This window comes from Phyllostomus hastatus, unplaced genomic scaffold (assembly GCF_019186645.2).
Source record: "Phyllostomus hastatus isolate PE091 unplaced genomic scaffold, TTU_PhHast_1.1 phas_contig_198, whole genome shotgun sequence".
Classification (NCBI taxonomy): Eukaryota; Metazoa; Chordata; class Mammalia; order Chiroptera; family Phyllostomidae; genus Phyllostomus; species Phyllostomus hastatus.
Genome location: NW_025333715.1, coordinates 2,515,420 through 2,530,865, shown reverse-complemented (window position 1 = coordinate 2,530,865; position 15,446 = coordinate 2,515,420). Strand labels below are relative to the sequence as shown.

Here is a 15,446-nt window from a genome sequence, read left to right as displayed (position 1 = left end):
GCCTCTCGGCCCTTTCGCTGGCCGGAGCGAGGTGTGTACCGTTGCTGTTTTTCACAGCCACCCTACTAACCACGGACACCACTGAGTTCTTCCTCTTCCTCCATTCCAATCTCCCTCGGCCTGCAGGGCGTGAGGGCCCGGGCCCCACTGCCCGTCCCGAGGATCCGGAGTTTCCTCGGAGCCCCTCCGCCCTCCCCAGGGCTCAGTGACCGCCCTCTGTCCTGAGAGTAGCGCCCCCCCTGCGGTGGAAGTACAGGCACACGAGCTCAGCCCGGTGTCTCCCCCACAGTCTCCCTCTTTTCTCTCCTGCACCTGACTGTCCTCAATGCCACGCGGTTGTCAGTTTCTGCTGGGTTCAGCCCACCCACAGACAAAAGGGCCTTTCAAAGCCAGAGGCCACCAGCATGTCTTGCGAGCAATCAGAAGAGCTGTTCAGGGATCACTGCTTCAGACAGAAACCCAACCAAATAATGTTCTGAGGAAGAGACAGAGGCTCTGGGTGCTTATTGGGACAGGGAAGGGGACTGTGACATCAATAGAACGAGGGCATTTCTGTCCGTGCCGACCAGCTAACGCAGGGGCCTTCATTCTAGACGCTGTTTTTAACTTGCAGTCCAGTAGCCATCAGTCCAGTGCTTAGTCGCGACTGCTTTCTCGTTCTGGCTGCAAACAGGTGTTTGGGGAACAGGTTGCTGCGGCCCAGTCCAAAGGCTCTCCCACCCCGTTTTAGCAGCCGAGGTGCGGGGTACCTGTCGGGCAAGGCAGCCCCCTGGGAAGGCAGGCCCGGCTCCGTGTTCAAGGGGCTCACCTGCGTTGTGGATTGCAGTTCCGATTTTAGTCCTCCCCCCGCCATCCTGGTTGACCGACTTTTCTTTCTTAAATGTAAAATCTCATATTTAACGTGCACTCGGAGATGTGCGCGATTTCTGGTGCTCGAAGGAACCATCTGATCCAGGGGCAGGCTTCCTCACTCGTTCCAAATGCTCCCCGCAGAAAGCGGGCCGTAAATCCCGCCCCTTCCCGTTTGAAACGACCCTGAGCTGGGCCCCCACGTGCATCCAGCCCGGGACTTTCCAGGGAGTCCACGCGCGGCCTCGTCCTTGCACCTGTGAGTGGATAGGGTCACACCACAGGTCTCGGACCTGTCCCGGGCCCGGGGCTTCAAGGTTTCCATGACAGCACTGTGGCTGTTCAACCCAGTTCATCTTCACAGGAGCCAGGAAGTTCTGGTACTGAGGAGGGTGTCCATACAAACGGTTGTAACTAGCGCCCCCCTACAGTATGGACACGGAGGCTCAGATTGGAGGGGCTTGTCCCCAGGTTCCCTTAGGAGGGAGACGCGGGGCAGGTCTCTGCACTCAGTAGGCGCTTGGGTAAAGGCTCCGGGGTGCGTGCGGGATGACTGGTTGCCAGGGAGCTGGGGGCGTGGCGTATGCAAATAGTTCTCCAGAAGGTCGCGGATTGGCGGAGAGGACGGGGGCGGGGCGCGCCCAAAGCCCAGGGCCGGCGGGTGTGCTGCGGTGGAGAGGCGCGGCGCGCTGGTCCAGGGCGATGCCTCGGCTCTGTGCCTTGCTGGCCCTGGGCTGCCTGCCGCTGTGCTGGGGTAAGCGGCTGGCGAGAGGAGGGCGCCAAGCCCAGGGAGGGCGGGCAGCTGGACCCAGGGGCGTGTCTTGCACCCCGACCCTCCAGAGGAGTCCTGAGAGGAGCGTTGGAAATGGGCACTTCACTGATTCACTCCAGGAGAACGCCTGCTCTGTGGCAGACCCCGTGCGGGCTCCGGGGCCCAGATAGCAGTGACGGCCCACACTTCTTAATAAGCTTCCCCTGGTGGGGATTCCAGGGCCCTGCGACAGGGGGCTGTGGGCCAGCCTGGAAGGCACTGGACTGGACTCCCGGTGCCGCCTGGACTGGAGAGGTGGAGGGACATTCCAGGCGAAGGGGCAGCAAGGGCAGGTTCAGGGCGGAGGAGGGGTGGCATGCTCTGTCCTGGGAACCTCCTCCCCAGCGTCCACCTGGGGGCCTGGAGCTTGGGGTGAGGGCGGTGTGCACAGAGGCGAGGCTGGGGACCCCGTGGAGCAAGGCCCAGAACAGTGGGGGCCTCCGTACCCCTCCAGAGGGGCTGCACTGCTTTAGTGCCTGGGTCGGATTTGCATGTCAGAGAGCAGAGGATGGGGGAGGGCTGGTTACTAGGGTTCAGGTGAAGGGGGTGGGGCGGAGGGACACTCAGGAGGGGCAATGGGGTTCTCGGTGACTGACCGTCTGCTGTTGGGGGGAGAGAGAGCGGCAGTTCAGCTTCGTGCCCAGTTCCTGGCCACGGCGGCTGGGTGGGGCCCGGGGTGCTGCCCGTGCGGAGGGAGAGACCCAGGGCCCAGCACACAGCGGGTGCTCATACCTGCTGCCGCCGACATGTGGGCACACGCACTGGGGGAGGGAAGGGCGTGCCCACGGATGTGGACGGTCCCCCGGGGGCCAGCTCCTGTCCTCACTGCTTCCTCCAGGGGTGAGCCTCCAGCCCCAGCTGGCCAGCGTGACCTTTGCCACCAACAACCCTACCCTCAGCACGGTGGCCTTGGAGAAACCCCTCTGCATGTTCGACAGCACCGAGGCGCTCCACGGCACCTACGAGATTCATCTCTACGGCCTGGTCGACTCGGGTGAGGGGCACTGAAGGGGCCTGACCCGTCTGCAGGGAGGAGGGGAGGAGGCAGGGAGAGGGGCGCGCCACCCCCCGTGAGCAGCCGCCCCCCTGCAGCTCCCCAGCCCGCCCTGTGTCTGCTCTGGGCCAGCCCTGGGCCGGGGGGCTGCGGCCACAGTCATCGGCTTTCCCTGGAGGGACCCCGGTCTGGGGGGACATCCCAGCAACACCCCTCACCTCATGCCAGGTGCTCTGCACACCTGTGAGCTGACCTTGGCAGCCAGCCCACAAGGCAGCTAGCTACAGCTGACCTTGGAACAACACGGTCTGAACTGCACAAGCCCACTCACGTGCTGGTTTTTTCAATCAATGCTGTAAATGTGTTTTTTCTTACATTTTCTTTCTCCAGCTTACTGTATTGTGAGAATATATATATAGTATATACTCCATTATCACATGCAAAATATGTGTTAGTTGTATACTCCATTATCACAAAATATGTGTTAATTGACTGTTCATGTTATTTTTATTTTTTAAAGATTTATTTATTTATTTTTAGAGAGGGAAGGGAGAGAGAGAGAGAGAGAGAGAAACATCAATGTGCAGTTGCTGGGGGTTATGGCCTGCAACCCAGGCATGTGCCCTGACTGGGAATCGAACCTGCGACACTTTGGTTAGCAGCCCACGTTCAATCCACTGAGCTACGCCAGCCAGGGCTGACTGTTCATGTTATTAATAAGGCATTAATGCACAGTGCACAGTAAGCTATTAGTAGTTATTTTGGGGGGGAGTCAAAAGTTATATGCTGATTTTCAACTGTGTCTCTAACCCCAAATTGTTCAAGGGTCAACTGTATTAGGGTGCCCATTGCAGAGAAGAAAATCAAGGTTCGGAGCGGTGGGGTAACTCCTGCAGCTGGGCGGCACGTCCAGACTCTCTGGTCCTCACGCCCAGGTTGCTCCCGAGGAGGCTCAAGGTCGGTGTTTTCGCCCTGGCCGGGTGGCTCCATTGGTTAGAGAGTTGTCCTGACACGCCAAGGTTGTGGGTTTGATCCCCCGTCAGGGCACATACAAGAATCCACCAGAGAATGCATAAATGATTGGAAAAACAAATCCATGTCTCTCTCTCTCTCTCTTTCCCCTCCTTCCTCTCTCTCCAAAATCAAGACATTTTTAAAAGTTAAAAGAAAAAAAAGATCAGTGTTTTTGAGGGAACCTGCTGGCTCCGATCCAGCCCTCCTGGTCACCGGCAGCCATCCTGGGGTTCCGAGAGAAGGAACTCAGTGACAACCTCCTACGTTTCTAGCAACGAGCCACGTGCAGCCAGCCACGTGCAGCCAGCCACGTGCCACAGCCCACGTAGGGCCCTCACTTTCTTCTTCCAGCAAACACTATTGCCCGCCTGCCCAGGCCCCAGCTGTGGGCACGGCGGGGCAGTGTTCTCCCATTTCACAGGCCCGTGTCCAGACAGGGGACGTGAGTTGTCTAAGGTCACCCAGCTAGTGAGGAAGAGACCCAGGGCTGCCCTGGGGCTGCCTGCCTCCATGCTGTTCTCCGTGCTCCATGACCCTCCTCCCCCTTCCAGAGGACGGAACCCAGGCGCTCAGGAAGCAAACGGTCCGCTGGGGTGGGGGGACTACAGGCCTGCGGCCAGAGGAGGAGGGTGAGAGCCGCAGGAGGCCGGAGTCCGGAAGGCGCTCCCTGCCGCCACCTCCACTGCCCAGGGAGTCCTCGAGGGCAGGGCCTGAGCTGCCTGGCACCTGCCTGCGACCCAGGGCCCAGCACAGCGCTGGCTCAGAGGATGTTCAGGGGAGTTTGGTGAATGACTGAGTGAGTGACTGAGCTGGGGTGGCCAGGGGCCTCACTCCCTCCCTGCACTGCCCCCTACAGGCAGCCTCAGGAACGCCTCCGTGCAGGACGGGGCCCATGCCCCGCTGAGCGCCACCTTCCAGGAGACGGGCGGAGGGAGGACAGGCCCCTACAGGGCTGCGGCCTTTGACCTGACCCCCTGTAGCGACCTGCCCAGCCTGGATGCCGTGGGGGATGTGTCCCGGGCCTCGGAGATCCTGGATGCCTACCTGTTCCGGGTGGGCGCCAATGGGACCTGCCTGTCCGACCCTAACTTCCACGGCCTCTGCAACCCGCCCCTGTCAGCCGCCACGGAGTACAGGTGGGTGCAGGGCCCCCGAGAGCCAGGCAGCTGTGCCCCGGCCCCCCCTCAGAGCCAGCAAGTGGGACAGGCCACGCGTCTCCAGGGCCCGCCGTGTGCCAAGAGCATCTCGGGTCCCCCGAGGGCCTTCTGGGGCGAGCGACGGTGCACAGGGCCACCCACGCAGCGGGGACCCCACTTGGCTTCACGCTCTGCCCCCTTGAAAGTCTTAACTTCTGAGCCAGGGGTCTGGGTTTTCATGTTGCACCGGACTCCTCAAGTCATACCCTGGTCCTGGCCTGGCTGTCACCCACTCAGCACGCTCCCATCTGACAGGGAGGGATGCTGCGGTCCAGGGAGCGAAGGGGGTCGCCCAGTGAAAAGCCGGGGCTCAGCGTGACCCGGAGCCCACTCTGAGACTTCCCCAGCGCCTGCTCCCCTCCGGCGCGCCTTTGTGTGGCCCGTCCTACCCAAGGGGGTCCCTCGTTCGTGTCCACAGGCGTTTGCCAAGCGTCTTTGCTGTGCAGCGCTGGGGGCTCAGGCCTGACCCATGGCCAGGGGGTCTGACCTGGCGCCAAAGCCACTCTCGTTGCCATGGAGACGCCTAGGTTGGGGTCTCTGTACCTTCTGGGCTGCACTGGGCGGTGGCCAGGCCGTCACTTGCTGGCCATTGTCTCAGCTGCCCCTGCTTTGGCCCCAGCCACCAGGCAGGACAGGTGTCCCCAGCCTCCTCCGCTCCACCTGCAATCCTCCCCTTTGACCTTGACCTTAACCTCTCCATCCTCCTTGATTGCCAGGCCCCTCCCCCTCTGGGGGCACGCCGGCGTCCCAGGCTCTGGGGTTCTCATCTTTAAACCTAGAGAAGCAGGGGTTAGAGATGTTGAGGGTCTTATTATTATAATTTTCTTACATGTTGAGTGATTGGCTGGTAAGTCGCAGAAAATCCATGATTTTAAACTGACCCTCAGTCCGCTTTGGGTGCTTTGCACTGCGTCTCCGATCTTCCTGTACAGGTTTTGGCATTCAGCTGGGGCCGTCTGCAACAAGATGCGGCCCTGACCCCGGAGCGGTGGGCGGGGGGGTGCATGTCATCGCTGTTGTTTGGGCCCCTGTGCGGGACCCAGGGCGGGGCTGGGGAGATGGAGGGCGAGGACGCAGGGAGGACAAATGTGTCAACACTCAGCGGATGCGCCACCCGCATCCCGCATCCGACAGAGAAACAGAGGGGCCCCCGGAGCGAGGGCCTGGAGCGAGGGCCTCCGATGCTGAAGGCTTCCTGGAGGAGGTGGCCTCCGAACCGGGGAAGGGGTCCTGGCCGTGACGTGTGGCACATGGGCCAACGCAAAGTCCAGCACCACCCTGGACTTTGTCCGGCTGGTACTCGGAGCCCCCCTGTGGCTGCCTAGATTTCCGTCCAGAAGTCCCCACTCGGTCCCCAAGCCCAGCGGCCCTAACCCCCCCCCACCCCAGCGCCCTGTGGCTGGGGCTCACAGGGTGGGCGGAAGTCGTCCTCACTCTGTCTCCTTCCAGGTTCAAGTATGTGCTCGTCAACGTGTCCACGGGCTTGGTGCAGGACGAGACCCTGTGGTCCGACCCCATCCGCACCCGCCGGCGTGAGTGGGCTGATCTGGGGTGGGGCGAGTGGGTGGGGGGACGAGGGGGACGTGGTCCTCAAGGGAACCTGGGGAAGGCAGACTCAGGCCGTCACTCTGAAACCCCTCCCCAGACACAGGCAGCCACTGGGTTATCAGGAAAGTGCATTTTAAAATCATTTACCCCAAAATACCGTCCTCCCCCCAGCTTCCCTGTGGTGATGGGCCGGCTGGACGGCTGGACCCTCAGCGGCGGGGTCAGTCGCCACTGTCCCAGCCCTCATGGTGCATAAGGCCCAGGCGGCCCCGTGTTGACCCCTCACAGCGGCAAACGCCGGTCCTGGGCCCCAGGGCTCCAGGCTCCCTCAGCAGCAGGGCCTGAGCCCGGGAGCAGCAGGAGGCCCCGTGGCCCGGGGCCCTGCCCACCGCCAGTCCCTCCAGAAGATTCCGTCTGAGGCCTCTGCTCCCGCCTGAGGCTTGCACACACGGAATCGTGTCTGCTGAGCCTTAGGGGCCACAACAGGGATTTCCGAGGGTACTTTCGATGGCACGTGACCCTGACTTTACAACTCACCTCCTGCAACACCTCGGACCCCAGGATGAGACGCTCGGTCCCCTAGACGGGCCCAGCATGCAGCCTCCTGCCGCCCCACAGACACCTGGTGAGCCAGGTAGCGGCTCTGGAAGGCGGCCAGAGGGCACACAGCTAGTGAGGGCTGGGGCTGGGCCTGGGCGCGAGCTCCTGCTGGCCCGTCCCCCTCTGCGCCTGTGCATCTCGGTCCCGCCGAGACAGCACCTCCCAGAGGCCCGAGTGCATGCCCAGCCTCTGGTGCCGGCTGCTGTGCGAGCCCGAGGGCCTCGGCCTCGGCGTCTGAGAACCGGGGGCAGGGGAGGACGTTCGCGCAGGCTCCCCAGCAGGGCCCTTTGGGAGATCCCGGCCGAGAGCGCTGGGCCTGAGGGGTGACCTCGGGGCGCAGACAGACCTACAGGCCTGAGTCTGGAGTCTGGGGGGACCTTGAGCGAACCCGTCTCCTGAGGCTGGGGTGAGCCAGCTGCAGAACGGGGGTCTGGAGGGTCCAGCGTGCCACCGCGGCTGGAAGGAGGCCGCTCCCAGCAGGTCCCGATGTTGTTCACGTAGTCCCGAAGGGTGACACTGGCCGGAGCAGAGGGGAGCCCCGGGGCGCCCGGCTCCCCCAGCCCAGGCCCCCCACCCCCGTCGCGTTTGTTCTGACGGCTTGTAACCCGCACCCCACTCCTCGCTCCAGGAGACGTGGGTCAGTTTACCATGGACAGTTGTGCAGGAGGACAGTCAAAAGGGACGAGAGCAGACACGCACCAGAGACAGTTGGGAACTGGGACGTGGTGGCGGGGGGCGCTGGGACAGTCCCGGGCGTCCCCAGGGGGAGGGCAGGGGGGGTGCAGGGTCTGGGGAGTGACAGGCCTGCGCCCTGCCACCTGCCAGCCACCCCGTACGCGGCGATCGACACGTGGCCCGGCCGGCGGAGCGGCGGCATGATCGTCGTCACGTCCATCCTGGGCTCCCTGCCCTTCTTCCTGCTCCTGGGCTTTGCCGGCGCCGTCGTCCTGAGCCTTGTGTGAGTGCCCGCCAGCCGGAGAGCAGGGCTCGGGGACGCACCGGGCACGCTCCCCGGGAAGGGTCTTCGGGGGGGGGCGGCCCAGCAGGCAAGACAGCCACCTTCCACCCTGGGTGGGGTGGGGTGGGGGGGAGGGGAGCTGAGCCCTGGGGCAGCCAAGGTCACGGTCAGCTGGGCAGGGCGGGGTTGGTGGGCAGAACCCGGGTCTGACACAGGTGAACCAGCTCAGGTCCCTGTTCTGGAAAGTGAAGACTCTGGTAAGTGTCACCCCCCTCGGAGCTGTGCAGGTCAAGCCAAACAAGCCCTGTGGAGCGCCCCGGGGCAGAGCCCAGGCACCAAACACGGACTGTTTCCGTGGTCACCGTGACTCCCCCAGCGGCAGCACAGATGGGGAAACTGAGGCCCGAGGGAGCAGGGTCACCAATTAAAGCAGAGGTGGGGCCAGAGCCCCGGTGCCCTGAGCTCACCAACAGCTCTGATTGGCGTCTGTGCGGGTTGGACCGGGTCTCCGGGAGCCACTGGAGCCGGCCACTAGCGGGGCTGCCCGGGGGCGGGGGGGGAGGGCAGGCGGGTGGGCGTGCAGCCCGTTATTCCTGGGAGCACTGGGCAGGCTGAATCAGGCCCCCACAGGTGCCGGGGGAGTCTGGGGGAGGGCAGGGCGGATCCTGGCTGGGGCATCAGTGTGGGCTTCCTGGAGGAAGGAACGGCAGGAGTAGAGTCTCATCAAGGCCAGGAGACAGGGGTGGATGGGAAGGCCACACACAGTGTGCTTCTCAGCGAGAGAGGGGGCCCAGGGGGCCTGGAAGGTCAGGAGGGAGCCCGTCCCAGGGCGGGCCGGGAGCAGGTGGACACCTTCTCGGCAGAGGCGAAAGGCAGTGGACAGGTAGGAATCAGCCAGGCGGGAGGAGACGTCGGGGGTCAGAAGCTGGCGAACTGGGAAATCAAGTCGCCTTCTGACATTTACATTAGTGACAACAGAAATACTAGAGGAGGTTAGCCCGGGAGCAGCCAGCAGTGGTTACCTGCCCCTCCCTGCCCAGGGGCAGCGCCTCACCTGGCTGCGAGTGTCCTGCTGTCTGACGTGGGCCTGGCTCTTCCCCTTGTCCCTCCTGTCCTTTCTGGCTCCGGCTGCCCCAGGCACCCCCCAGCCATTCCTGTCGAACGCCCGGAGTGCCCGTGTATGCCCACACTCTTCTCCTTCAGGGCCAGACTGACCGCCCCCTCCTCCAGAAAGCCCTCCGGTGGCTCCCACCTGGAGTCGCCCATTCTCTCTGGTCATTGCTGTGGTCCGTCTCCCCATGCGGTCTTAGCCCCCGAGTGTTCAGCTCATGGTCGAACCTGTACATCGCACACATAGTTCCAAAAGGGTGACCCCTTCCTGGCCCCAGGACTCGGCGCACAGCAGGCGCTCTGGGAAGTCCGGCCTGCCGGAGGAGGGCCTGAGGTGCCTCCCTGGAAGCCGGTCTGCGCAGGAGGGTCCCGGGCCGGCTGGTGCGGTTCCGGCTCGCTCGCGCCCCTGACCCCGGCTCTCTTCCTTTTCTCGGTCAGGGACGTGGGCGGTTCTGACGGGGAAACCACGCACGACTCCCAGATCACCCAGGAGGCCGTCCCCAAGTCCCTGGGGACCTCGGAGCCCTCCTACGGGGCTGTGACCCGGCGGCTGCCCCTGGACAGGGCCGAGGCGTACGGCGGCAAGCTCCAGGCCTGAGCGGGGCGCCAGCCGGCAGCCCTCTCCCCAGGACAGCGGGTGTCCGGGTGTCCACCCCCGAGCCCACCCGCCGTGACACCGGGCCGGGGGTCCAACGGCAGGAACACTTTCGATCAATAAAGTCTTCCCGAGGATTTGGGTTCAGCGAAGGTGCACCAATGGGTGACTCCGCGGGGGAACGCGTCCACTCATGTTGGGGGGGGGACCGTTTCTCTGGGTGGGGTGGGGGGGTCAGGACCCCGCACCCGAGCGGCAGGGGTCCTGCGGGGATGGGCTGTGCGTGCAGTTACGGGGGGTGGGGTCTGGGGCACACCACCTGTGAGGTCCCGGAGACCCGCAGGCCGAAATGCATCCTGGGTGCCGCTCTCCGGCAGCCGCGTGTCACCCACAGTCATCTTTCTCTCCGGGGCTCAGCTTCCCCGTCTGTGGAATGGGCTGATGCCAACGGCTCATTTCAGGGCCACACCAGCAGCCTGGGCTCCTCCCCAGCCCTCCCATCCCACTGGGAGGGCAGAAAAGGCTGGGGGACAGAGAGTGGGGGGCGCCCGGCTCACTTGCGGGGCGTGAAAGGGCTCGCCAGCCCCCCCGTCTCTGCTCAGAGGGCTCGAGTCTGTCTCCCGAGTCAGGGGCGAGACGGCTCCCCTCCGTGGGTCGGACGAGTCCCGGGCCCGCTTCCTGTCGTGAAAGGAGAGGAGCCTGTCACAGTGGGGGTGGCCAAGGCGGGGACACAGCCCGCAGGCTGGCGGTGCCCGGCGGGGGGGCACACATCCACAAGGGGTCCTCCAGCTGGGAAGGCAGGAGGCGGACAGCGGGACCCCCAGAGGACCCAGTGCCGGGCCGTGGAAACGGGAGGAGGGAGTGGGGGCGCAGCTGGTAGGGGGGCGGCCAGCCTGGGTGTGCCCGGGGCCCCCTCCTGGATCCCCCAGACGGTCTTCTGGGCCCCTCGAGGGGGTCTGGGGGCACTGGATTTCCCTCCTCCGTCCTGGGCACCGTCCCGGGCACCCTCCCAGAGTCCTGGCCCCTGGCGGGCAGCCGGCCAGGCCTCTTTGCAGACCCCCAGCAGCAGACGGAGGGCACGCTCCCTGGGGGTCTGCCCTTGTTGGGAACTCATGCCCACCTGCGTTCTCCGTTACAACAGGCCTGTGTTTATTTCCCTTTGTAAGTGGAGGCGAGACTCACGTAACATAAAATTGACCATTCAGAGCGGACAGCTCGGTGGCGCTCGGGATGGTCCCAGGGCCGGGAGACCGCTATCCCTGACTGCAAACCGCCTTCCTCACCGAAGGGGAGCCCCCGTCCCCTCCCCCACCAGAGCCCACGGACTCCGCGGCCCGGGACGTCCCCTGCCCGTGGAGGCAGGCGGCACGTGACCCTCTCGTGGGCTTCGCTCACTGTGCCTCCGTCCACACGGGAGCTGGCGGCATCTGCACTTCCCCGCTGCTGTGGCCGAGTCACGTTCCGGGCCCGTCACTCAGGGCGGATGGGCATGCGGGCTGTTTTCACGCCGGGCCGCTGAGCCACATGGGGCCACTGGGAACGGCGCCACTAGGGGCGGGCAGGTGCGTGCCTGTTTGCTCACGTTCTCAGTCCCCGTGGGCCCATGGCGAGGAGAGGAGCTACCGTGTCACGGGCCCTTCTGTCGTGCTCCAGTGGGCTTTCTGAGGGACCGCCAACCCGTTTTCCGAAGTGGCCGCTCCGTTTTGCATTCCCACCAGCCATGTGACCTGTGCTTATTTTATTTATTATTTTGTAAAGATTTTATTTATTTATGTTTAGAGAAAGGAGAAGGGAGGGTGAAGAGAGGGAAACATCAAATGTGTGGTTGCCTCTTGAGCGCCCCCTACTGGGGAACCTGGTCTGCAACCCAGGCGTGTGCCCTGACTGGGAATCGAACCAGGGACCCTTTGGTTCTCAGGCCGGCGCTCAGTCCACTGAGCCACGCCAGCCACGACTGTTTTTATTTCAATAGCAGAATGTGCTGGAGTCCAGTGGTCACTGTGGAGGCCCCATCTTTAGCTAAGGGTTTGGGGGTCCCTTAGTCTGGGTCCGCCCCCCATTTGAAAAGCAGGACCCTCAGGTGACCGGAGCCCCTCTCCGCTAGCAGCAGCTACCCCTCGTGGGAGTCGCTGGGGGTCGGCTCTCTCCTGGTGCCCAGGCCAGCCTGCAGGTGTGTGACTTGGAGGGATCAGAGCGGGGCGGGCCCAGTGCTCCCCCAGCCATGCACTGCCCCCCCCTCGCCCTGCTCACTTCCCAGTGGCTCTGCGGGAGCCCTCGGTGGTTGCCCGTTGCCCGTATCCCTCCGGCCCGAGGACACACCCCGCTGGGCGCTGCTCTGTCCGCCTGGGGCCCGGCGTGAAGACGCCGAGTGGAGCAGAGCCCCGGCCGACCCAGACCGCAGACGGGAGATAAACCCTCTGTTGTGACGCCGGGCCTGTGGGGTTGGTCGTCACCGGAGGGGAGCAGCTACCCCCCTAGCGACCTCGCACGGGCCACGTCGGCCGCTGGGGCGCGGCTCCCCCGAGGCTGCTCTGGTCTAGGCTCGGAGCACAGGGGGTCTGGGTGCCGCTGCTCCCAGCCGCAGGGGCCCTCCTCCGCGGCAGCCTACAGCTCAGCAGCAGCCGTCGCCGGTGCCGGTGCCGGCCGTGGGACGAGGAAGCCTGGCACCTCGGTTCTTTGTTTTGCTGTCTCTGTCTCCCGAGGGCTCTGGGTGTGTGTGTGCGTGTGTGTGTGTGTGTGACCAGCCGACTGCGTCCGCCTGGCCCCGGCGGTCCCGGGGCCAAACACCCCCACGAGGCGTTCTGATCTGCTGGGCCAGGATGGTGTTGGGAGCCCCAGCGAGATACAGAGCAGGCAAGGGGCAGAGTCCTCTCCTCTTTGGGGCCCCGAAGGAGGGGCAACCCGGGAGGCACCTGCTCTCACCCTCAGTCCCAGAACCGTCACTGAGAGGGTGACAGTGCTACTCGGTGTCCCCTAAACCCACCCCGGCACGTCATCGGACCGCACAGCCCTTCCTGCTTCCGTCGCTCCCCGTCAGAAGCGGCTCCCCCTCGGTGCAGCGCCAGGGACAGGTACGCTGTCATCTGTCAGTGGGCCGTGGGGGCGGAAGCCTTTGTTACCTTCCAGCCAGCGCGATCCGGTTCCCGCAGACTGAGCCGGGCTGGTGGGCGGCCGTGGGCGGGAGACACGGGGCTGGCTCGTGAGCTCTGGGCTGGACTCAAGGCTTCGCAGAAACTTCTAGTTATAAATACCCACAGAAGCCATTTCTCTAGCTCCCTGCTCAGACCTGAGGGACCCTTCCTCCCTCTGGCTGGGAGGGTGGGGCCTTCGGGGCTGCCTTCCTTCCCTCCCACCCCCATCAGGAGCCATCCGCTGATCCCTGTAGACATGCTGTGTGACTCTGGGCCAGGAAGTAACCTCTCTGGGCTCCCCTGACCTCTTGTGTGCAGCAGGGGGCGTTTCAGGCTGCAGCTATTGCAAACAGAGCGTTATGAACATTCGTGTCCCTGTACAGGCATGGCTTTCACTTCTCGTGGGCGAGCCCGTGGGGGTGGGACGACTGCATTGTGTGGTAGGGTGTGACTCATTCTTAAAGAGGCTGCCACATTGTTTCCCAAAGTGCTTGTACCATTACAAAAAAAAAAAAAGCTTTATTTTGAAATAATGATAGATTTGCAGGAAGTTGCAAAAAATGTCCAGGGAGGTTCCGGTAGCCTTCACCCCGTCCCCTGAATGCTAACATCTCCTAGGACTGCAGCTGAATTATGTCAGAAGCAGGAGGCTCACGCTGGCACCCTAGCTCCACGGAGCTTGTGGCTATTTCCCTGTGCTTTGGGCTCCGTGTCTGTGTGCTGCTGTGCGTCCAGACTTGTGTCCCCCCCACCACAATCCAGATACACAACTGGTCCATCATCACAAGGCTTGTCCCCACTGTCCCTTTACAGCCACACACTCCCCTCCCCCTACAACCACTGGTCTCCTCCCCATCTCCACAACTGCGTTATCTCAAAATGTTACAGGAATGAAAACATCCAGTTTGTAACCTTTGCACAATTTCGCTGAGGTCCGCTGGAGTTGTTGCAAATATCAGTAGCCCTTTCTCGTTTACTGGTGCGGAGGAGGAGCCCAGGATACAAATGCCCTGCAGATTGTTTGCCTGCTCGGCTGCGGGAGGACAATGAGCTTGCTTCCTGTTTCTGGCTATTACGAGGACAGTTTCTACAAACAGTTGTGTAACGTTTTTACATGAACACAGTTTTCATTTTTTTCTGGGATAATTATTCAAGAATGCTACTGCTGGCTTGCACAGGAAGCTTGTCTGCTTTGAAAAGAAATTGCCAGGCTGTTTGTCCTGGCTGGAAGTCACTGTACATTCTTGTGGGCGATCCAGGTTTTCTGCGTCCTCACCAGCATCGGGTGTTACCCCCGCTTCCTAGTTTAGCCCTTCCTGGTGGGGGGGGAAGGGGGTGGGGGGTTGGCCCACTCGGCATCCCCGCCAGCAGCGTGCGAGCGGTCAGTTCGTCCCCATCCATGACGGCGGCACTGGGGCGGCCAGTCTCTTCAGTGTTGGCCGCCCCGGTGGTCTGCAGAGGCACCTCACTTCCCACCATGCATCTCTTCTGATGAATATGCGTACACATCTTTTGGCCATTTTTTTTAAATTGGGTTGCTTGTCTTATCATGGAGATACGACTTCTTTCTGTCTTCTAGATTCGGTTCCTGGTCAGATACAGGTTTTGCGAATCTCTCCCCGGCGGCGTCTTGCTCTTTTACTTTCACAGGTGTCTGTCCCTCCCCCAACGCTCTTCCCTCTACAGTCTCACCACGCCCTGACGCGTGTTGACTGTCGGGTTCCCCGTCTACACTGTGGGCCCCCTGGGGGCAGGGGCTCCTGGTCCCGCTGTGGCCTCCGCTGCCAGCACAGGGCGTGCTGCTGCCTGGCCCCTGGCCGGAGCACGGCCTGGGGTGCTGTGGGGGGGACGGACATGGACTGGAGAGTGGCAACCTCACAGCACCCTGTTGCCAACTTCCAGGCCAGTGGGGAGGGGCCTGAGCCGGAGCATGGGTGGGCTGCGTGGGGCTGGGGCGCAGGCCCACCCAACGTCAGAGAAGGAGGGCCAGAGAGACTTTTCCGAGCTGTGCTGGCCAGGCTGCCCCCCTTCCTCCTGCCGAGAGTGTCCGTAGCACGTGTGTGTAAGGAGGGGACAGTGGGAGGGTGTGTGGCGTGTTATGTGTGGAGGATGCGCGGTCCAGGGGTCTCCCGTGTGCAGACGTCTGGCCCTCACGCCAGGGCAGGGTGTCCACGTATCATGATGTGGGACTGTCCGAGCAACAGAGCCACGGCCCTCGCCAGGATGGAAGGGTTGTCCTCGGGTCCCTGGTGTCTCTCCGCTCACTCTTCGGAGCCTGCCTCCTGGGGCCCTGCCTGTGACTCTGTCCCTTTTGTCTCGTCTCACGGTGTGAATCCCCTTCTGTCGCCACACAGTCCCTGCCAGCAGTTCTGAGCGGATGGCCCTCCTTCCAGCTCGGCCTAGTTACTGCAGATCCTCTCCGTTTTTCAGTCTGTTGCAGGGGACTAATAATACCTAGTGCCGAAGGGGACTGTGGGGAGGAAGGAAGGTGTGTGTGCAAAGAGTGTAGCATAGCACCTGGCGCATAGTAGGTGCTCAATAAAGAGGGGTGTATGTAGCCCTGGCTGGCATAGCTCAGTGGATTGAGCACGGGCTGCAAACCAAAGCGTCGCAGGTTCGATTCCCAGTCAGGGCACATGC

General features: G+C 63.1%; 1 protein-coding gene across 2 annotated transcripts; it reads left to right on the top strand.

Annotated features, from left to right (window-relative positions):
* The first annotated feature begins 1,481 nt into the window (after positions 1 to 1,481).
* UPK3A (uroplakin 3A) lies at positions 1,482 to 9,818 on the top strand. Of its 2 annotated transcripts, none has more exons than XM_045835020.1 (6): positions 1,482 to 1,603; positions 2,499 to 2,654; positions 4,525 to 4,804; positions 6,314 to 6,396; positions 7,838 to 7,970; positions 9,519 to 9,818. In XM_045835020.1, exons 1-6 carry the CDS (start codon positions 1,552 to 1,554, stop codon positions 9,676 to 9,678), a joined length of 864 nt encoding a protein of 287 aa, XP_045690976.1. In that variant the 5' UTR covers positions 1,482 to 1,551; the 3' UTR covers positions 9,679 to 9,818. The 2 variants fall into 2 exon arrangements, with proteins under 2 accessions (XP_045690976.1, XP_045690975.1); XM_045835019.1 differs by lacking the exon at positions 1,482 to 1,603 and adding an exon at positions 1,700 to 1,949.
* The last annotated feature ends 5,628 nt before the right edge of the window (positions 9,819 to 15,446 follow it).